Source organism: Danio aesculapii, chromosome 19 (assembly GCF_903798145.1).
Source record: "Danio aesculapii chromosome 19, fDanAes4.1, whole genome shotgun sequence".
Taxonomy (NCBI): Eukaryota; Metazoa; Chordata; class Actinopteri; order Cypriniformes; family Danionidae; genus Danio; species Danio aesculapii.
Window position 1 is genome coordinate 21,891,140 of NC_079453.1, and position 23,027 is coordinate 21,914,166.

At 34.3% G+C, this 23,027-nt stretch overlaps 1 protein-coding gene across 18 annotated transcripts in view; it reads right to left on the reverse strand.

The window, feature by feature from the left end:
* The window catches only part of pleca (plectin a), a 239,793-nt gene that overhangs the window by 26,787 nt on the left and 189,979 nt on the right, over positions 1 to 23,027 (reverse strand). For 17 of the 18 annotated variants that reach the window (XM_056479230.1, XM_056479231.1, XM_056479229.1 and 14 more), the window contains 17 exons: positions 18,641 to 18,756; positions 17,426 to 17,532; positions 16,829 to 16,948; positions 16,499 to 16,594; positions 16,248 to 16,375; positions 14,720 to 14,813; positions 14,478 to 14,632; positions 13,029 to 13,380; positions 11,884 to 11,961; positions 11,636 to 11,797; positions 11,207 to 11,311; positions 10,481 to 10,576; positions 9,254 to 9,379; positions 6,432 to 6,584; positions 3,073 to 3,227; positions 2,740 to 2,866; positions 23 to 206 (listed from right to left, as the gene is read on the reverse strand). In XM_056479230.1, the coding sequence (XP_056335205.1) occupies positions 23 to 206; positions 2,740 to 2,866; positions 3,073 to 3,227; positions 6,432 to 6,584; positions 9,254 to 9,379; positions 10,481 to 10,576; positions 11,207 to 11,311; positions 11,636 to 11,797; positions 11,884 to 11,961; positions 13,029 to 13,380; positions 14,478 to 14,632; positions 14,720 to 14,813; positions 16,248 to 16,375; positions 16,499 to 16,594; positions 16,829 to 16,948; positions 17,426 to 17,532; positions 18,641 to 18,756 (2,354 nt within the window). Of the gene's footprint in view, positions 1 to 22; positions 207 to 2,739; positions 2,867 to 3,072; positions 3,228 to 6,431; positions 6,585 to 9,253; positions 9,380 to 10,480; positions 10,577 to 11,206; positions 11,312 to 11,635; positions 11,798 to 11,883; positions 11,962 to 13,028; positions 13,381 to 14,477; positions 14,633 to 14,719; positions 14,814 to 16,247; positions 16,376 to 16,498; positions 16,595 to 16,828; positions 16,949 to 17,425; positions 17,533 to 18,640; positions 18,757 to 19,363; positions 19,705 to 23,027 lie in introns of those variants that run through there. The other variant, XM_056479247.1, reaches the window with a different exon arrangement.

The window sequence follows — 23,027 nt, forward strand, 5'->3', positions numbered from 1 at the left end:
TCTGAACAAACCTGCCCCTCACCTTGTTCAACAGAGCGCAGCAGGTTATCATAGTGCTGGGTGGCTTTGTTGTAACTGTTCTCAGCCTGCATGCGATCATCAGCACCGAAGAGTCCTGAATCCTGACTGTCCCGCAAGAACGCCTGATAGTGCTGCTCCAGGTTCTTCAGGGTCAGCCGATACTCCTCCACTCTCAGAGTTTTAAACTACATCAAAACAGACAACAAAATATGTCAATGGACTATGAAATATTTATGAATATGCTTAAAAGCAGGGGTGCCCAAACTTTTTCTTCTGAAGGGTCAAAAACCAAACTTGATTGAAGCTATATATATATATATATATATATATATATATATATATATATATATATATATATATATATATATATATATTTAGTATAGCTATATATAGTATAGCTATAGCTATATATGTAGTTGGGTAATTTCCTAGTTTATTTAATAATGTTTAGAAATGACTAGAAAACAATGCTTTATATTAACTAAAACAGTTTTTTTTACATTTAATAATGAATGTATGACAGTAAAAACAAAACAACCTCATTTATAATAGAATTACACTCGTTTTTGCCTTGATTTGCTTGTCGATGTCTTCTGCATAGTCCTCTATCCGTCAAGTGGCAGTATTTGCATTTTAAAAAATCTGATTTATTTTACAAAATTTAATTGAAACATTTAATTTCAGTTAGCTTTTTTTGTAGCTCAGCAATAAAACAAACAAACAAAGATTATTAGAAATGACAATCTCTGTGTTAAAGGCATTTGTCCCAAAACCTTCCATCATACTCACTTCTCCACTCAGATGGGAAGGTGAGCCAAATCAAAGGTTACAATGGGCCAACTTTGGCCTGTGGGTTCTACTTTAGGCATCTCCGCATAAAGGATTTGCAATGTTACTTATAAGAGCACTCATACACTGAAAATGATTCATTGGATTTACCCAAAAGTGGTTAGTACTACACTCAAAAAAAATAAACTAATTATTTAAAATGAGTTGAAACAACACGATTCTTTTGTTTCTTTTTTTTGGGGACAACTTAATTGTTTTTTGTTCAATTTACTTAAATTTGTAAAAACGATTAAGTTAACTTAATTGATTTGTGTTGGGACAACATGAACGAATTGTATGCAACCCAGCATTTTTTTTACAGTGTAGCAAGCAATGTGCATGTGCTGAATAGGCATGGGCCAGTATAAGATTCTGACGGTATGATAACCTTGGATAAAAATATCACGGTTTCACGATATTGTGATTACTACTCTAAAATAATTTTTTTAAATGTCTGGGTAAAAACCAAAAACTTTTTTCCCCTTTGAAAACAATATATATTATTTTTTGAAAGATTTATAATATTTTGGAGCAGTGAACATGTCAGACTAAATAGTTAAAATAAATCATTGACTTCTGCTGTCTTCATTAGTTTCAAAAACACAGATTTCTTTACAATGTAAAACGGCATCTTTGGAGATCTTTTCTGCTGAAGATACTGTTGTACTAAAAAACACTAAAAAATGTAAATAAAAAATCGTACTCATACCTTAGGAATGGTATTACAGAAAATCTGTTTTAAAACCCTGACTTTTCCAAACTACGGTATACCTTGAAAACGGTTATCGTCCCATGCCTAGTGCTGAATTTAATTCAGCAATGTTCAATTTAATTTGTTTGTTTAAATTCAGCACATATAAATAATAAACCACTCACCTTAAAAAATGAAGTAAATCCAATTAATCATTTTTAGTGTGCTGTATCCCTTTACATGTAGTAAAATACCAGTGGTGGATGAAGTACACAAATTAGGCACTTAAAGTAGAAGTATAAAGTTTTACTTTTCAATATCACTTCAGTACAAATATTCTTGATTTTTAATTTACTTAAGTAATAAAAGTACTTACTGATGAATGTTTATTTTGCAAGAAAGCTGAACTCCATTTACATACGTTAGTAAAATCAGTGAATCATTTATGAGAGACTCAATCTGAATAGATGATTTGAATCAGTGACTTGTAAGAAAATGTTCACAATTAATTATTCAGTGCAATTTGAGAACTGATTTAACAAATTAACTGACGAAATTCAACTTGTCCACAAATTAAACCACTATTGTTAAAGTAAAAAGTACAATATTTTGTTTTGGAATGTAGTGATTTAAAAGTTAAAATAAAATTAAATTAAATATTCAGAAATATTAATATTAAATATTCAGAAAAATGAGAGAAAAATTATCAATAGTAAAGTAAACATACTTAATTCATAATGAGTTCTTTAAGGTGATATTATCAGACATTATTAGATATTATTTACCATGGCAGATTAATATTAGTTAAATATTTGTGATACTGAATAATTAATTTTGCATATACAGTATATATTTTTTTTACCATCAATGTTAAAAACTGCTATTAATAATAATAATATTATTATTTTTGTAACAATATTGTGATCTGCTTTGCTCAATTAAAGGTTAAATTTTATTGAAAAAACACCTCTACATTTTTAACAGTTGTGCAGCCTACATTTTATTCATTTGTTTCATTTTCTTTCAGTCTGTTTTTTATTGATCTGAGCGTAATGATATCAAAAATGTAACTGCCGTTAATTCATAACTCGTACACACCAGAAGATTAAGATTTAGTGCATCCCTAGTTGTAGCATTTAATTTCAAGACTTGAAAATAAGTCTGACGACCAAAAGAAGACGTTTGTATGTGCTCATTACCATGATGAAATTCCAGGAGTTGATAAGCGTGATATCTCTCATGAGGTACTGCCAGGACAGCAGACTCTTCATATCAACATGCAGCTTCTGCCACAGGACCATCAGCCTCTGCTGACTCCCATCCAAACTGAGGTTCAATACAGAATCAAACACAAGAGAGTTCATTTTACAACATTTTGCAACTTCTGCTGACATGATTCATAACACACCCACATCCCGTCTCCCAGATGTCAAAGGCAGAGATAAAAGGAGGATGTGGAATTTGAATGTTCTGCCAACTCAGTGGTGGGAGGTTAAGTGAGGTTAGTTTTGTATCAGGCTGTACTGTATTACCCAGAGCTGACGTCCACGGCTTCTTTATTGGTGGGAGGAACGATGAAACAGATGGATGGTACTACTGCTTCATTTCCACTGGAATCTCGCACTTTCCACTTGTACGGTTGGGAGTTGTTCACCAGGGCACATTCATCACCTTTGTGCACTGTAATCTGGGTCAGAAGGCAAAAGCATGTTAACACTAGAACTGCTGGGGGTCATAGTATACCTAAAATCTCTTTCTTATTCTTTTAGCTAAAACATTAGAGCATGACACTAGCAACACCATGTGTACCTTCAATTGTATGTCACTTTGGATAAAGCGTCTTCCAAATGCATGAATGTAAAAGTGAAATGTACATATGCACATGGCTACTGTTTTTATGTGGTTTAAAAACATATGTAAAATTGACCACAGAACTAGTCATAAATGTCTTTTTTTTAATTGACAAAAATCTTAAATTGATTTATATAATTAAGAAGCTGAATAAATAAGCATTCCATTGGTGTACACTTTGTTAGGATAGAACTATATTTGGTGGAGATACAACAGTTAGAAAATTTGGAAACTGGGTTTCAAAACAACTAAACAATGAGAACATTGCATTTAAAGTTGTCTAAAGTGAAGTGCTGTTACTATATAAAAAAAATAGGATTTTATATATTTACATTTCGAAAAATCTCCAGGGAACATGATGTTTAAATACATTTTTAGGGGTTTTTAACCTCTATTGTGATAGGACAGTGGAGATTTACAGCCAGGAAAGAATGGGGAGCATAGATAGGGGAAGGGTCGGCAAAGGACCTCGAGCCGAGAATTGAACTCGGGTCGCTGTGAGCACCTCAGTGCTATGTGTCGACACACTAACCACGAGGCCACTGGCGCCGACTTAATATTCTAATGAGTTTTGGCACAAATGGAAAATCAGTCAATCTGTACAATGAATTTTTGATTTTTACTTAAAATATGCCCATGTAACACTGTTTTTTTGGTCCAGGATCACATATTATGTCACCGTCTTCGCAAAGTAATTCCAAGAGTCATGAAAAGATTATTTTAGTCATGAACTATTGATGGTAAGGTGAGCCAGGATGCAACACTCACCCATGAAATAAACCCACTATCAGCTTCACTTGCCATCATGAGATGCATACTAATGATAAAATAAGGATGTCCACTGATCTGTGCTATAAATGCAATTTCTGTACAAGTCAAATGATTTCAATCATTTTTATGATCAAAATTGCTGTATTTTGTGTATCTCCTGTTCAATTAAAGTGTAGGATGCGAGCTGTGCCTCGCATCAGATTGCGCAATCCCTTGCAAACTGGCTTGAGCGTGTGCCTTTTGCTCACTGCAGTGTATGCTACCAATATAATGCTTTATTAAAAATGTTTTTATACATTGTAGACATTTTATTAAATGTCCTCACTTTCCATATAATAGGTAATGTATTTATTATTATTTATTTATTTATTTTTAGAATCTGACATAAAGCCACACTGCAAAGACATGAGGTGAGGCAGGCAGTAGCTATGCTGCAATGAAGAAGGTGCACCTGAGCACACAGTTATTCTTGTTCAGTGGTTGCTCTTCTTCTACGCAGTGAAGTTCAATAGGAGTCTGTTATTTTATGTTTTGCTCTAACTGACTGCATAAAATCGCGGATATCAGCTCAAAAATTTCTCAAAATTGGTCTTTCAATTAAATGTGTGTGAATGAGAGGGCGCACGCATCCGCCGTGGTGCTGTGTGTCGCTTGTTATAGTTGTCTGTAGCATCCAGCTGGGTGTTTTTTGGAGGCATATTTAAGGTGCTTTCACACCTGTTTTGTTCTGAAACCCTTAATCTTTGTACATTTTACATTCTTTCTTGACCTAATAGACCACAAACCTCACCGCACGTCACTGTATCACTCATGGCATTTAGTGCCTCTAATTCACATTTGGCATGCATAAATTGGCATCTTTTATCCATTAAAACTGATTACTACCAAAGTCCCTTTAAGGCAAGCCATTTCACTCATTTTTAAAACGCCTCTTGGGCAGTATGCTTGGGTATTTTGTTTGAATACGGAAACATAAAAATTCTTCAAAACAAATTATTTATTTGGAATCACCAAATCACTAAATACAACTGTCTCTTAGGTTCATTTCTAAATGTTGGATTCACAATAAAACTAAATTTTTTTAGGTTGCCCAATCTAATGTTTCTGTTTCGTGCTACATTATCATCCTCTGAATATTGCCTCGTCCAATTAGTCATTTCTAACTTGACCTTGATGGTCCAAAATGACAACGACTTCTTCATTTACAAGTTTGTGGTCGTTTGAGTAGTTGCTGTCACGTAATATGTGCTTGACAGGACAGACTGTACCTCATTTCATACAGATTACAAAACCAGAGAACATTTGTTTTCAAGTGTAATTAGTTCAGCTGAAAGTAGAGCTTTCTCATGTCTGTGAAGCAAGTATTCAATGGGATTCCAGTGTATTTGCTGACCAGATAGTGTTCATAACAACTGCAGAAACTGCCGTAAAAACACACACAGGCGGGGCTTCAGTTCTATTCAATTTAAGTCTATTTGTTTAGCGCTTTTCACCTAATTATTCTTACAAAAAGGTGCACAATATTGCATTACAATCAAAATTAGAAAAGTTAGGGTTATTAGTTAGCATAACTGTATTAGTTACTAATAACTCTAACTAACTAACTTGTAACTAATTACTAATAACTTTTAACAGTTAAAGTTATATATAAACATAGTTAGCCTGCAGTTATATAGTATATAGATGGTCTCTATATGTACAAATTAAATGAAGTGTATTGAGTGTATGCTGTGTGTTGTCCTCAAAGTCCTTGGATATTTGGCTTCATTCACAATCATGACCATTCCACTTTTCCTTATTCAAAACATTCTATAGTCTTTGTTACTACTTTCTCAGTGGGTAAAAGTCATTGCTTAGTACTGTTCCTTTAAATAACACAGATTTAGTAAAAGTCATTATCTGGAAGACTTGGATATGTTATTGAAAATTTGTTACATTAAAATAAACCATTGGTCAATTTTAAACTATGGCAGATCCAGTGTTATTTATGAAGTGGTTGTAGTGATAGTGTAGTGTGGTTAAGGTGAAAGGCTGATTGCTGAGAGTCTGTGTACTAACCAGATATGCATGCTAAATTACTATGTTATCCAAGGGTGGCAATGATCGCACATGTGACCATACATTCAATTTTTAAGGACATTGACATCAGAAGAAAGTAGGTTCCAAAGTTCGTTTGAGCATTCTTAATTATACCCCCCCAGAGTAATTCAATTTATTTTATGAGCCATGTACATGAGAAAACAAGTGATCGAGTGTCTCTCTGCTTTACCTCCATTTGTTTGAAGTCACAAACAGCCTGAACGGGTAATTTTCCTTTGATGGGTTGAGCTGGGTTTCTCGGTTTCAGCTGGATAATGGTCTTGGCTCTGCGGTTGAGACCTTCCAGGTGTGTCTTGAATTCGTTTAGCTGTTCTTTTTCCTCCTGAAGTTCAGAGAGACAACTTGATCATATATGAGTCATGGATAAAAAGGAGTTTTCAAGCATCAAAATGATATTGTGTAATAGAGCTTATTTTATTTTTATTTTTTTCTGATGGATACATTTTTACTATGGTTTACAGAAGACACCTATTAGGATGTAATTCAGTATGTAAAATTCTTATCAGGGATATTTGGAATAATGCACAAAAAATAATTATTTTAAGGCTCAAAAATGCTATTTAACTGTTACTTTTTTATATATTTTTGCAGCATCCATCCAACCAGAAAGTTTACCCATATGTCAGACATTTGCAACCTTTTAAAATGTAAATAAATTGAAAGTGTACTTAATTATTTACGCTGAATGAAGACATACAGTATACATTTTATCAATATTTGCCATATTATATTTTTTTTATGAAAGCTATTTAAACCACAACTGGACCGCAGCAACTTAGCTAATTATAGGCCTATTTCAAACCTTCCATTTATATCTAAAATACTAGAAAAAGTTGTTTCTGCTCAATTATGCTCCTTTCTGCAGACCAACAATGTTTTTGAAGTGTTTCAGTCAGGTTTCAGAGCTCATCACAGTACAGAAACTGCATTAGTGAAAATAACCAACGATTTACTCTTAGCTGCTGACCAAGGGTGCATCTCGCTATTAGTTCTACTCGATCTTAGTGCGGCATTTGACACCATTGACCATGGTATCCTTATTAATCGCTTAAAGTCTACAGGTGTCCAGGGACATGCCCTACAATGGTTTAAGTCATACTTATCTGACCGTTACCAGTTTGTGAATATTAATGGACAGCCTTCACAAATCAGCCCAGTAAAATATGGGGTGCCTCAAGGATCAGTTTTAGGCCCTTTGCTGTTTACAATATACATGCTACCCCTGGGAGACATTATTAGAAGACATGGGATCAGCTTTCACTGCTATGCAGATGATACTCAATTATATATTTCAACTAAACCTGACGAGACGTCTATTCTGTCCAAGCTAACTGAGTGTATTAAAGATGTTAAAGACTGGATGACCAACAATTATCTTCTCTTAAACTCAGACAAAACAGAATTATTACTTATTGGGCCAAAATCCTGTACACAGCAGATCTCACAACTCGACCTACAATTAGAGGGATACAAAGTTAGCGTTAGCTCTACTTTAAAAGATCTGGGTGTCATATTAGACAGTAATTTAACTTTTAAAAATCATATATCCCATGTCACAAAAACTGCTTTCTTTCATCTGAGAAATATCGCTAAGTTACGAAGTATGCTATCCATCTCAGATGCAGAAAAGCTAGTCCATGCTTTTATGACTTCTAGGCTGGACTACTGTAATGCACTGTTTGCTGGCTGCCCAGCATCCTCTATTAACAAACTTCAATTAGTACAAAATGCAGCTGCCAGAGTTCTTACCAGGTCTAGAAAATTTGATCACATCACCCCAATTTTATCCTCCTTACACTGGTTGCCTGTTAAGTTTCGTATTGAATTTAAAATATTGCTTCTTACCTATAAAGCTTTAAATAATCTAGCTCCTGTTTATCTAACCAATCTTCTGTCTCGCTACAATCCAACTCGCTCTTTAAGGTCTCAAAACTCAGGGCTTCTGGTAGTACCTAGAATAGCAAAGTCGAGTAAAGGAGGTCGAGCCTTCTCATTTATAGCTCCTAAACTCTGGAATAGCCTTCCTGATAACGTCCGAGGCTCAGACACACTCTCCCAATTCAAAACTAGATTAAAGACCTATCTGTTCAGTAAAGCATACACTTAGTGCACCACTTGGGGGCTTCCACACAGGTTATGCATCTTGTTGATATACACTGTGAACATCAGCTACGCTAATTATTTTCTTTATTCTCCATTTCCACCTGGGGATACTTTTCCCGAGGCCCTCAGACTATGCAGAGTCACTGATTCGATCCAAGACCAACGACGAGATGATCCCAAGGTTTTTATATCCTGGACCTGGCCGAATCCTGAGCAGCTACTGTGATGGTCATGGAGGAGTGGAGAACATGAGACTGATTCCTGTGACGCTCCAGAGACAGACGAGTCTTCGCTGAGGCCAGCTTCCAGCCTCCGCCACTGAGACTGCAGCTCTGCACAAACGTTTGGCCAGCGGAGAAATTAAAATGGTCGTGCCCAACTGAGCCTGGTTTCTCTCAAGGTTTTTTTTCTTCACTTCCGCCTTTAGTGAAGTTTTTTTTCCCTCTCCGCTGTCGCCACTGGCTTGCATGTTTCGGGATCTGTAGAGCTGCGCATCGTTGGATTTGCTCTTTAGTATTTGGACTCTCAGTAGTGATTATTAAACCACACTGAACTGAGCTAAACTGAACTGAACTTAAACACTACAAACTGAACTACACTGTTCCTATTTACTGTGACCTTTTATGTGAAGCTGCTTTGACACAATCTACATTGTATAAGCGCTATACAAATAAAGGTGAATTGAATTGAATTGAAAAAATAATACATAATGAAGTTTTATGAAATTAAAGTGATGTTATTTGAAAATTTTGAGATTTGATTTATCATAGAAATCGATTTTAGAGCTTATATGGCCAATTCAGATGTTTTAATTGTGCATGTTTTAAATATATTTGAGATCTAAAAAGCACTTAAAGGTAATATTAAAAATACTGATATTATACTCACCACTGCATCCTGTAGCAGATCTTCTAGCCGAGTGACTGTGATGGAGCGGTCGCACACATATTTCTTTTTCATTGTATCCTCCATCTTCTTCATCCTGTTTTCAGCCTCTTTGACATCTGAGAAGAACTGTAGAACAGAGGGTTTAGATTTCAAAATAATTCTGCTAAAATAGAAGAATATGGTTTTACTATACAGTGTGTGAATTATATATATTTTTTCAATTACATGTCATTTATTATTCAAACGTCTTAAAGTTTTCAGTGTTATGAGGCATAATGAGAGAATTATAACCTACAGTAACCTCTATTAGGCTATTTTAGCAGACCTGTCATTCTCAAAGTCAATCTATTTTTGATGTAAAATTAAATTTAGTTTTGGAATTCCAAGTTTGAATCCCTGAAGCAATAACTGAAAGATCTTGAAAGATCATGCTTGCTGTTTAACTTCTATTTGTAGGCCTCTATTAAAATAAACACAGTAAGTCTCATTTTAATGTATTTTTAAGCTTAATGTAGATACAAGCACCTGTTCGTCAAGAAAAAGTGTCATTTGAACTCTTGTAATAGCATCTTTCTTTGGGTTAGACCTGCCAGTTTCAGACCACTGACTGAATAATCCCTCATAGCCTGCTGTAATCATGCATCGAAAACGGTATAAACCATAATAGGGGTGGTCAAATGTATATTTATATTAACTTCACAAATGTGTATTATTAATATTATTGTTTAAGATAAAGATCAGTATGACCACTTTTCCACTATTTTAATGTCTGACCCTCCAAAATCCGTGTGAACTGAAAGTTGCTGCAGACATTTATCTCAGTGTGATGACATATTTCCAACTAAAACGGAATATTAAATAGGGGCGGGGTTTTATTATTGTGCTCCTCCTATCAGGGGGCGGATTTTATTTTTGCACTCCTCCTTTCGTCTTTCTTATTGCAAACTTGTGGTTGGAGGGGCGTGGCTAAGCATATTTCACCCATGCTGTCAAACTCAAATCCTCAGAAAAGGACTGCCATTCTAGAGTTATTAATGAGATTTTAATTAAATATTACCAAAACAAACAGTATTTTTTCCAATGAATTAACATGCACTGATAAATTGTTTAACCATGGGCAATAGTAAAATAAACATGGTAAATTTAGATTTTATCCAGACTTTATTCAAGCATTATTTAGGGTGGTCAAACCTCCTTGTAATGTGTACCCTGATTTACTGTATGTACCTGAAAGTAAGCAGTGTTTTCTTTCAGGTGAGTCTCAATGCAGCAGCACAGCTGAAGGATCCAGCTCCACTGAGTCTGCAGAGCTGCAGTGAAAGCCTACAGAAACACAGATTACAGTTTTTATAATAAAAAATTGACTGGAACAAATTCAAAACATGAAATTGACTGGAATAAAATTAATTTACATATAGTTAAAGGTGCAATAGCACGTCTTGTAAAATGCTAATGTTAGCTTGATAGCATAAAAAGCCTACGTCCCACCCTGCAAATCGCCATTCAAAGCTACAGCTCCTGAATGCATAAACACGCGCAAGATAAGCGTTATAGTACAGTTAGCAGTAATTACAATACCAAACTTTAAAAAAGACTCTGTAGGTTGTTAATGTTGCCTCCTATTCTCTCTCTAAAGTGTGTCCATGAATGTGCCAATGACGTAATTCTTTTTGCACAAAGAGTGTGTGCAGAGGTATGCTACTTAATTTTTTTGACAGACAGTTAGAACAGCCTATCGCAGTGTTTGGACTGAACTTTTTGATTGGACAAACGTTTCTTGGTCCTACCGTTTCCACAGAATATTAAAATACATATACATACATTTGGACCACTTCATTTAATGATTTCTTTCAGGATGTGAATAGACTTTTTAACCAGCATAACAAAAATAGTTCATGAAGACGATCACCTATTGCACCCTTAAATAAAACGATTAATTGTAAAATGTGGTACCTCTATGGTCTTCCTGGCAGGATGGCCGTCTTTCAAAAGCTTGTCTCCAGTCATCTGAACGTTGTTTACTCTCTTCTCTCTATGTTCAAGGTCTCGCATCAGACCCTGCAATGCAACACAAGAGCAGCTACTGTCAGTGTGAACATTAGCATCTATATCTTTGTGTAGGTGGAATCAGTGCACTGTCAGAAATTAAGGTACAACAGCTGTCACTGGGGCAGTACCCTTTTAAAAGGTTCACATTTGTACCTTAAGGGTCCATATTGGTACCCCAAGTGGAAAAATTTCAAGAGGTAAACTTTTGCAATTCTTTTGGTACTTATTTGTACCTTTGGGGTCCCAATATGACTCTTGAGGTACAAATGTGAAAGGTATAGCACAGTGACAACTTTTCTACTTTAATTTTGGACAGTGTGGTGATGCTCTTACAGAATAGTTGTCCTTCTTGGCAGTCATGTTAGAGTTTCTGTCGCTCCAATCGTAGTTCACTTCCTCCTCTTCTTTCTCGTTCAGCCACATCAGCTCTTTTGTGGCGGCCACAACAAAAGCGTGCAGCTGATCCAGACTTCGCAGACGAGACTTAGATGAGTTCTGTGGGGAAACAACAATAACAAAAGTTAGTTATTTTTCATAAGGCTTTGTGTCACTTACTGTGCCTTGTATAATTAAGAACGTACCAATAGTTTGGCATATTGAAGGTCCAGTTTGCCCAAGTATTCTCGATAGGCTCCTTTACTGACTGGAGTCAACTGATTCTGAGAGGAGAGAAATATGATGTTGTTGTAGATGCTTGTTGATCATATAATATTCAGTGCAGTCTTAGGCTCATATATGGAGTTTTATATGGCTCAAATCCCATGTATTCATTCATATATTTTATTGAGAACCGTGTTGTTAGTACTCAAGTGTGATGGCGTAGCATTGGGCCTATGCACGAAAATTATAGAGCAGGCCCCCTGACTGCAACAGAAAAGAGGGGGGCCTTTATAGGCCCAACATGGCCCGGCTCAGAGTCCCCTCATTTGCCAGGGCCCTCAATGGTACAGTATGCTCTACAAGTTTTGGGCCGATACAATTTTCTTTTCTTTTTTTTTAAATAATTTTCATTAGCAGAGACACATTAAATTGGACACTTTATATAAAGACAGTCATAATGTTACACAAAGACTTCTATTTCATATAAATGCTCTATTTATCCCTAAATCTTGAAAAAAAGAATCAAACTTTCAAAAGGAAAACCTCTTTAATCTGAATGGTATAGTATATAATGTCAATATCGTTTTTAATGTTTGTGTGTGGACAAATTGGGTTATTTACTGTATTTATTTTTCAAATTTAAATGACTTTTTAAGACTGGGTTAGTCTATATTTGAGATATTGAATGTTGGGCCATTTTTAGAGTGTATTCAGCTTAAAGTGCTATTTAAATACTTAAGCATGTTAGGCAATATATCTAGGCAAGATAAGTTATTTAGGCAAGTTAGAAGTTTGTTCTGTGGCCAATGAAAAAAAAACCTTCATTATGGGGCTAATAATACTGACATTATTTAAATTTTTTTTATAAAAATGAAAAACTTTTTCTAGAAGAAAAAATATAATAGGGAATACAGTGAAAAATTGCTTGCTCTGTTAAACGTCACCCAATATATTAGAAAAATATTAAAACTATTTCACAACAGGGGCAATAATTCAAAATAATTATAATGATATCTAAGAAAGCTGCTTCACAGAAAAGAAAGTCATTAAAATTGCTTAAAAACTAAAATAATACTTTTATACACAATTAGCATTAATTAGACATGCAAGCTATGACTTCATTCACCTCATCAGCCCGTGCGCGATCAATCTTGTATTTAAATTCCTCGATAGACTGATGAAGGCCTCGGTGGCTGCCGAGCTGGGACTCCACCGAGGGCAGATCTTCACCCCAATCTGCTCCTTCAATTCGCCTCTGGTTCTCCTCAACCCAGGAGAGCAGGTCCTGAATGTACTTGAGAGTGACCTCGTCCAGGTCTGGCCTGACTCGCTGAGGAGACTGCTGTATGGTCTGGACGTGGGAGATCTGGGTCATGGGCACCTGGGTCATGGGCACCTGTGACACTGTCACACCTGATTTCAGACGCAGATTAAACTCACTGCGCAGGTTAACCAGACGCTCATGAAGACGGTACACTCTGAAAAAACCGAGAGAGAACTGAATTGTAATAACTTCAAGCAGAAAATACAGCTTTTCAAATCAAGGTAAGAATAATAAATGTCAGACAATTATAGAAACAGAAAAGTTGTCATAAAAACTGAAAATTAATAATTAATTAATGCATAAATTAAGCCTTTTATTGTAACTGATATTTTCTGTAAAGGTTTCTTAGATTCTTTTCTAACTTTTTTTGTGTTTTTTAAGCAGATTTAATGTTTTAGTACTTCTAAAAAACTAATGTTTTTTACTTCTCCGGTGACTCAAAAAATATAAAATTGAAAATAAAACAAAATAATAAATGAATTATTATTTAAATATATAGATATTTACATTATTTTAAGGATTTTAATGGCTATTTTATTAAATTGCATATTTTCTATTATGTATCTATAATTACCTTTCTCATATATTATAATTATCATCATCATCATCATCATCATCATCATCATCATCATCATCATCAAGGCATTAAGAAATTAGCAGTAGAAACTTTAACAGTTGTAGTAAAGAAACAAGAGCACTTTTTAAATCTGAAAAGACCATTTCTTTACCAATTTAAATATATTCAAGTAACAGAAAAAACTGCATTTGTCCAAAAATTCTGAAATAAAAAACAATAATTAAGTTTTTTTTCAGGAATTCCATAACTATGAATTTTTTTCTAAAAACACAATAATAAATAAGAAAATAAACAAAGTTATGAATAAATAATATTAGAGTGAATAAATAATATTAGATATAAAATCTGTATTTTAATTTAATAATTTAATTTAACTGCTATTTACCGATTAATTGTTTTTTTTAATATGGCTTATTATTGATGTTATCCATTTTAATGCTATAAAGAGCTTTACAGAAAACCCACAAATCAGGGCTAGGAAAAACATATCTAAAAAGATTTAACTTGAACAATTTAAATATTTTCCTGGTGACTGGAAAAATGCCAAAAAAAATCTTTTTTGTTGTTAAAAAAATAAACGAACAAATAAATAAACAAAAGTACAACATTCATATTATATAAGATTTAATTGACACCAGATTTCTTAATAGAGATGCTAAAATCATCCTACTGACCGCCTGTACATCTGTTCTGCCTGTAGATGGCGCCCATCTTTCAGTAATTGCACATCATTAAACAGGTAACGGATCATGTTTTCAGCCTTGTTCAGATCTGTCTCAATGTCAGACGCGTGCTGGATAGGCTTTCCTGCGTTCAGCAGACGGATGTCCTGCAACAAAAACCAAACTATCACAATACTGTCGGCTTACTTTTATCTCCTTGAAAACAAAACAACAAAAAAAACTTCAAATCTCACCGTTTGCAACAGTGTTTCCACCTGGTTGAGCTGTTCCTCACACACGCCTGACTCCATTTGTACTTTACTGACTATTCTCTGCAAACGCTCCAACCTGAGCAAGAAACACATACACAAACACACACAATTCACATCAATTAAAACAGCCCTGCAATTTTTAGACGATTATGACTGGACAAAGGCTCAGGCATTCAACATATAAGCCATTAGAAAAAAAAAGGTAATCCGAATCACTCACACCCTCCTCTCACGGAGCAGATACTCCAGTCCATGGCTGTCATTCATAAATGCCATGATTAATAATCCTACTAACACTAAATCCAAGACCGGAGAGTTTTAATTTTCCCACAGCGGAGGCTCACAGAATGGGCTGCTGATGTTAAGAAGTGCTGCTGGAACTGATCAGATGCATAAAAACTGTGCAGAGCAGAGGCCAGCCTGTCTTGTGACAAACCTTTATTAAAGTGACGCCTTGTTTGCTTGTTCAAAATGCTGTTTAATAACATTTATTTTGTCATGGTAACAGCTGGAATCTGTAATGAGTATTCTGTAAGTATAACGCATGCACAGAGAATTAAAGAGAAAATGTTTATTAAAGGGATAGATTGGCTAAAATGTAACTTCCGTCATCCTTCATATTGTTACAAACCCATATGTATTTGTTTTTTTAACACAAAATAAAAAATAAAACCTCAAACTGAACAGGTGCTGAATAAAAGTAATAACATAAATCATAAATCATACATAAATCAGTTTATTTTATGAGGTGATCAACTTTTTTTGATCTCTTTACAAATATTTTAAAGCATTCGATTGGTGGGTGAACAGACAGAAATCTTTGTAAATTAATAGAGGGTCAGAAATCTTTTAGATTTGATTAAAAATGTCTTCATGTGTGTTCCAACGATTAACAAAATTATTATGAAACAACATGAAGGTAAATAAATAATGTCAGAATTTTAATTTAGGGCTAACCTAACCTCTTCAAAACCTGATTATTTTCAAAAAATATGCTTAATTATTATACGCATATAAATGCTTATATACAACTTATGATAAATGCTTAAAATGGTTTCTTTATACAGTAAAATGTTTTGTAATTAGTTAAGATTATTCAACTGGATGTTTGTACACTGTAAAAAATGATTAAATTTCTTGAGTCAACTTAAAAAACTTCTTTTTAAGTCCCCGCAGCCTAGTTTTTGTTGTTGTGGTCTCCTGTTAAAATAACTTCTCATTTAAGTCCAATTAACTTATTTTAAAAAGAGTAGGTAATAAATTTGCTCAAGTTGTCAACTGGGAAAAATGTAACCTGAATCGATGTGCCGCTAAAACAGAAGCAAATTTGTTACTCCCATTTATTGAGTATTTAACAAGCAATTTGCTGTCAACCCAAACTGGCTACTGAAAAAAAATGCAAGGTACTTACATATTTTAAAATAAAAACACATTTCAACAGGTGCTGTGTATACAATTAAACAAAGAATTCTTCTGGAACCCATTAGAAGTTAATAGATAAATTTCTTACCGTTCAAACTCAGAGCGCAACAGTTTCTCTCGATCCAAAATGGCCACATGCAGACGGCCCCACTCCTTCTCCACATCAATGGGATGGTAATTGGGGGGAACCTTGACCTGACCTGCCTGCACAGCACCCTGGTGCCAAACAAAACCCATTCATAAAGTCAAATCTCTGCGTCATTTGCAAGTGTCATGTAAAAGTCTAAAATGATTTGCTTTACATACTATCATAAAAGAAAATTACTGTGGCAATCTTACCTCAAATGACTTGTAAATGAGCTTGGAGCGATTTTTGTCAGTCTCCTTAGCTGGTAGTTCAGTTTCCTTGAACTTCAGAAACTGGCGCCAAAGGACCTACAACAGAATAAGAAAGGGAAATTTTTCACAATTTACAAATTTATTGCTTTTAAATCGTTTGAAATACATTTTAAAAGTTTGTATTTCTGCCCACAAAATACTAATACTGTAATACATTTTACAACACATCCAGGTATTAAGATTATAAATGTCAATGACTTTACCTACACATAATTTCACATGTTAACATGCACATGCATAATTATTAATGCCAAGAATCATGGGACTAACCTCGATCTCCTCATAGCTAGAGGGAAACTTGCGTTCCTCAAACACAATAACATGATGTCTGATCCACTGCAGCAACATGGTCACCAGCTCATAATATTCCTGCCAGCGCAACTCCAACTCCTGTGCACAACATAAAAATGCATAGAAAACACAGAATTGGCCATGACACTATAAATTTGTATTCAGTTCATATTTACTGTCAAAACGATTGCAGTTGCCCATAGTTTTCTTATTGTTTTTTTTTTTTATTATAGCATTATGGGAAATGTTGATGAGATTGTTTTGTTATTTTTAGTATTTTAAAATGTATTATCTGGGTTGGTAATTTAAAATATGGTACAAAAAATAGGAAATGACTTGCCAGTACCCTTTCTGTTATTGTACAGATTCATTTCTTGAAATATCATTTCATATTATTGCCAAAATATCACTATAAACTGCTAGAAATGTCAATACAAGTCACTTTGCTCTACATCAACATTAAAAGTTGCCGGGTAGAGATCCAGGTTAAAAAATGCAATACTAAAGTGTAAATAAATAGAATCACATGATATGAATACTGTGAATACAGATATTTTGTATTTTCAAAACACCCACGTTGGCCTTGACTCCATCGCGGACGTCAGGGACTCTTGGCATGACATCATACAAAGAGGACACGTATGTGATGATGGACTTCTCGTCTGGATGTGGTACATCCACATCTGCAGAAAGAGAAAATAAAACATTAATATATACTACACTGTTCAAATGCTAGTTTTATTAGTTGTATTTATGTCTTGGAAAATAATACAGAAAATAGCTTAGTAATAACTAGACCCACACGGGATCTGCGCAATCAGAAATCCGCAGATATACGCAGATTTTTAGCCCATCAATAAGTCTATTTATTTACTTGTGTAAATGTGTATAAATGTGTATTTTATCAGTTTTTTAATTAATTTCAGTAATATTATTGACCAATATGAAAATGTTCATAGAATTTATTTACAATAGAGTTTGTAAAGTATAAGTCAGTTATATGAGAGACTTGCTTTGTTTATCAAATAAGTGGATCTAATAGGATTAGCATTGTAAACATTAAAGTTAAAAATGTATTATTTTTTATTTCATATAATAAGTTTTTAAGTCTAAATCATTTCGCATAAATCCACAGATTTTTTACAAAATTCTGTGCAGAAGTAGCAAAAACTGCCCCCAGATTCTGTCTGGGCCTAGTGATTACTTACTAAAGGCCTGTTCAAACCAAAATGATAGTGATCAAAATAACTATATTTGCTCCACAAAATTCTGTTTATTTTAAGAGTGGACAGCAGATTAATTATGTATAATAGCCTTATAATCACGTTATGGATGGATGTCATGGGTTATGATTGACTGTCAATATATTTATCATTTAAAAACATTTTTCTGCAATGTTATAATTATAAGTGTGGTGTGGACTTTTCAATTCAGAACAATTCATACAATTATATATTTATTGTTCATTCATTCAATTATTCATTTTCCTTCAGGTTAGTCCTTATTTATCAGGGGTCACCACAACGAAATAAACTGCCAACTATTCCAGCATATGTTTTAAGCAGAAGATGCTCTTCCAGCCACAAGCTAATACTAAGAAACTATATTTATTGTTCTATTTTTTACATTTGTATTTTACCAGACTAAGACTTTGCTAGAGACCACCCTTGTATAGGCAAAATAAAACCCCACATGTCCATTAAACCCATTAAGATTCCCTAAGCTCTCCAATATTTATCATGACAAGTATGAATTAAAACACATTGAGAGGGCTCTTCTCCCTTTGTTTACCTTCAGGATCCAACAGGCGTGTGACGCCCAAGTCTCTCTCTGCTATGCTGAAGGCCTGCTCCAGATTCTCCAGGTTGGTCTGTCTGTACACCTTATTCATGTCGATCAAATTGGGCCTACAATGAAAGACAGCAAACAAAACGATTTACTAAAGATGTTTACTAATGGAAATTCGACTCTAGAAAGGAACAATGATCAGGAACAAATATTCTATGTACTAAGGATAACCAGCCTGTTTTTAAAATTGAATTAAAAATGTATGAAACAATGTATTCATTGTTAATGAAGTAATTTCCATGTCAGCAAACAAAAAAACTATGAACTATAAACCTTTACAAAATTCTCTGGGATCTCATTTGCATTCATACTTTGCAGATCATATATTTAACTGCTTGGCCAAACCTGGAGGCTATGTAAACACTGGTGCCAGTGCCTGGGCAGGTGAAGGCAAGATGGATTCCTCTTCACAGGATTTAAATAAAAGCCTCTATATTATGTGACTAACTACTCACTCGACAGCAGTCAAGGTGCCAAAAAACAATTACAGCTCAATATTACAGTGCATGCGCACACAGGCTCTTCAGCCTCCTGCGGACATGTAAAAGTCCAGTAAGGAAAATTATTTTTGTAGTGTACACTTTGGATTTTTTTTCAAACAAAAATAAAACACACAAAATCAGATACCAAATCTGAACAAAACATCTAAAAGCAGAGCACTCATACGGCTGATGGACTGTCTGGCTGAGCAGGTAGCATGGCTGGCTCCAGGGAAGCTCGGCATCCGAAACAAACACCTTCCTGTAAGAAAACCCATCTCTGTTTAGGTTGGAAAGCCTTCGTTCTATGCCGTGTTCAAGATCTCCGCTTTGGGATCCACCACTTGAGCGAGCACCGGGGCTGATGGACCCCTGACCCGAGTCAAAGGAAGCCTCTGAAGGTACATCTTCACAAAGCATGACCACCCGATCCTCCAGGTCACTGACCGATCCATGGCTGGAGGAGCTGCTGCGATTCTTCTTCTTAGAGCGGAACTTCTTGAGACTGAACATCGTGTTGGGTGGAATGAATCAATTTCACATTCTTTGAAACATGAGTTCAGATCCAGTACTCTTGCTCAGTGAATCAGCGGTTATCTGGTTTCACAGTCCAGGAAAAAAGAAAAGGAAAAAAAAACACCTCCATTTTGTGTCACGTTGCATTAAGTTTTGAAAACTTCAAGCAAGTCCGATGTGCTCTGTTGAGTGTCCCGATGGCATACTACAGTAAGTTGAAAATAAAATGTTTAGATCTAAGTTTCAGGAGAGAGTGAAGATAAACTGCTTCTTATTTGCTCAAATCTCAGAGTCCTCTGGAAGGTAATACGGTGAACCTGAGCTATGCAGCTGCTCGGTGAATGATAAAAACACACCCTCTGGGAATACTTTTAGATCCAACACGCCCTCATCACAGGATTCAGCTTTCAAACTCTTCTGGCAATTCAAGCATATTTGAACTTAATCCTGCATGATTTGACGTGAAAGCAGGTGAATTTGGTTATGTTGAGATGTTTTTGTGTCAAGGTTTAAATAGGTCAGCGAGTGTCAAGAGTACCATGTTTGGCGGCAAATTGTGTAAATTAGAGTGTCATTTACACTAGTGCATTTTTATTTCAAAATGATGTTTTTTTTTCATTTCAGAAAAACTATCTTAATCTATATAGCCTAAAACACATGATAAGTGACCATTCATGCTCTTGGAACTTGATGAAATCAGCAAATGATACGCAATAGTCTAAAAGATCAATCAGAATGCGACTGTGGATAGCCATGCCTCCATTTTCAAAAGTTTGTGTGCCAGTCTGTCTACTGAAATGAAACACCAGTGTTTTCAAACTAGAACATTAAGATCTTTAACATTTTCAAAATGTTCGATTTTGGTGGGTTGAAGATGCTGGCATAATGTGGATGCAAGGCATAATTATAACAAAATATATGTGTTTAAAAGTGCTGTTTAAACCAGTGAGTTTTAATTTTAAAACAACGTTTGGGAATAACAAAAAAAAAAAAAAAAAAAAAACATCCAGATTGGTGTTTTTGTTGTGTTTTAACGAAAGGATCTCCAAATGAAATTGAAAGTAAATGAAAATTTAAATGTATTTTGACCAATAGTTTTAGTCTTAGTTTTTGTTTTGATAATAAAAAATAAATAAAAAAACAAAAGTAACAACAGTCACTGACAAATTAACTAAAATAAAGTATAAATACCAAAAATAATAACCATTTTTAGAATTAATAAGCATTCATTCTGTGGTGGAAAACATGACCTAAGGCTTTTTAGAAAAGTACCTGATGGCACTTTTACAGAGAAAACACATTTTCTACATTTGCTAAAAAAAGGTAAACTAAGATCTTTAATATGAAGAAGCTTGTCTTCATTTCTTATAATATTTACTTTTATTTGCAAGTTGCATTTGTGTATTTTTGGCTTCCGGGTCTGTTTAAACTATTATTTGTATTTTTGATACTAAAAGGTTTACACAAGAGGTAACATAAGCTTTGTAAACCTTGCTTTGCATGTGTTAAAATGCATGTGTTAAAATGATTCAAACTAAAACTAATTATGGGTGTTTCATTCAGTTGTGGCGACGAAGCCAAAGGATAATGAGTGAGTAAATCTAATTACATAAAAGGAATTAGAAATGTGTTCACAAAATAAAAACTAAAACTAACAAAATGAACTAAAACTAAACTGAATTGTACAGCAAATTTAAAAAGAGTCTAGCAAAACTATAATAAATTTGATCCACACTACATCATTTATGCCCTCATCACAGGATTCAGCTTTCAAACTCTTCTGTCAGTTCAAGCATACTTGAACTTAATCCTGCTTGATTATAAGATTTTTAATATGAAGAAGCTTGTCTTATTTCTTTACAGTTTTTACTTTTATTTGCAAGTTGATTTGTGTGATTTTGGCTTCCGGGTCTGTTTAAACTATTATTTGTATTTTTGATACTAAAAGGTTTACACAAGAGTTAACATAAGCTTCATAAACTTGGCTTTGGTCCACACTGTCTGTGCTAAAATTATTCAAACTAAAACTAATTATGGTGGTTCATTCCACTGTGGCGACTAAGCCAAAGGATAATGAGTGATTAAAACTTATTATATAAAAAGAAAATAGAAATGTGTTCACAAAATAAAAACTAAAACTAACAAAATGAGCTAAAACTAAACTGAAATGTACAGCAAATTTAAAAAGAGTATCGCAAAACTATAATAACTTTGGTCTACACTACATCATTCATGCTGACTAGGTATGCACCTATTTTGCCAGAATACATACTTGCAGTCTACTGCTTTTGTAATGGTCACGTGAGAGAGGCTTGACAAATCACGGAAAACAATAGGCCTTAGTCCAGAAGACCAATCACATTCACAATTGTGGATAGCCATGCCTCAATTTTCAAAAGTTGGCATTTCAGTTGGTCTATATTCAATCAGAACAGCAGCATTTCCAAAGTAAAATAGGGTATTTGAAGAAACCAATTAGTCTAAATGGCAACTAAAAGAGGTCAGTAAATCTGTAACATGACCGATCTTGTTTTTTGTCAAACGGCACTTGGTAAAAGCCAGGAATTTGAGCATAAATTATAGACTCGACAAGTGGCAGAAGGGGTTTGTGATTGACAAAGCAGAGAAGCTAGCAAGTCTGGAGATGAACTTCATAAACAGGCATGTCTGCTAGATGCCAAAAAATAGAGGTCTATGTCAAGTATTTCTTACGTCACTGCACTAGGATTACTATACAGCTTTTATTTATTTACGGTTGAAATCAGAATTATTAGTCCTCTTCAATTATTAGCCCCCATGTATATTTTTCCCCTAAATTCTGTTTAATGGAAAGAAGATGTTTTAGCACATTTCTAAACATAACAGTTTGTTATGTAAACAATCAAAAAAAATGCTTAAGGGGGCTAATAATATTGACCTTAAAATAGTTAAATAAAAAGAAAAACTGTTTTTCTTCTAGCCAAAATAAAACCAATAATAATATATAAGATTATATAATAATAATAATAATAATAATAATAATAATAATAATAATAATAATAATAATAATAATATAAGAAGAAGAAGAAGAAGAAGAAGAAGAAGAAGAAGAAGAAAAAGAAGAAGACGAAGAAGAAGAAGAAAATAATATTACAGGAAATACTGTGAAAAATTACTTGCTGTTAAACATAATTTGGAAAATAATTGAAAAAGAAAAAAAAATGACAGGAGGGCAAATAATTTTGACTTCAACTGTATGTGCAGATTTTCTCTTGAAATTCTGCCTCTTTTCATGAGCACCATGGATTTATATGTTTAGACAAAGTGTTCTAACCAATAAGCAACAGGTCAAAGAG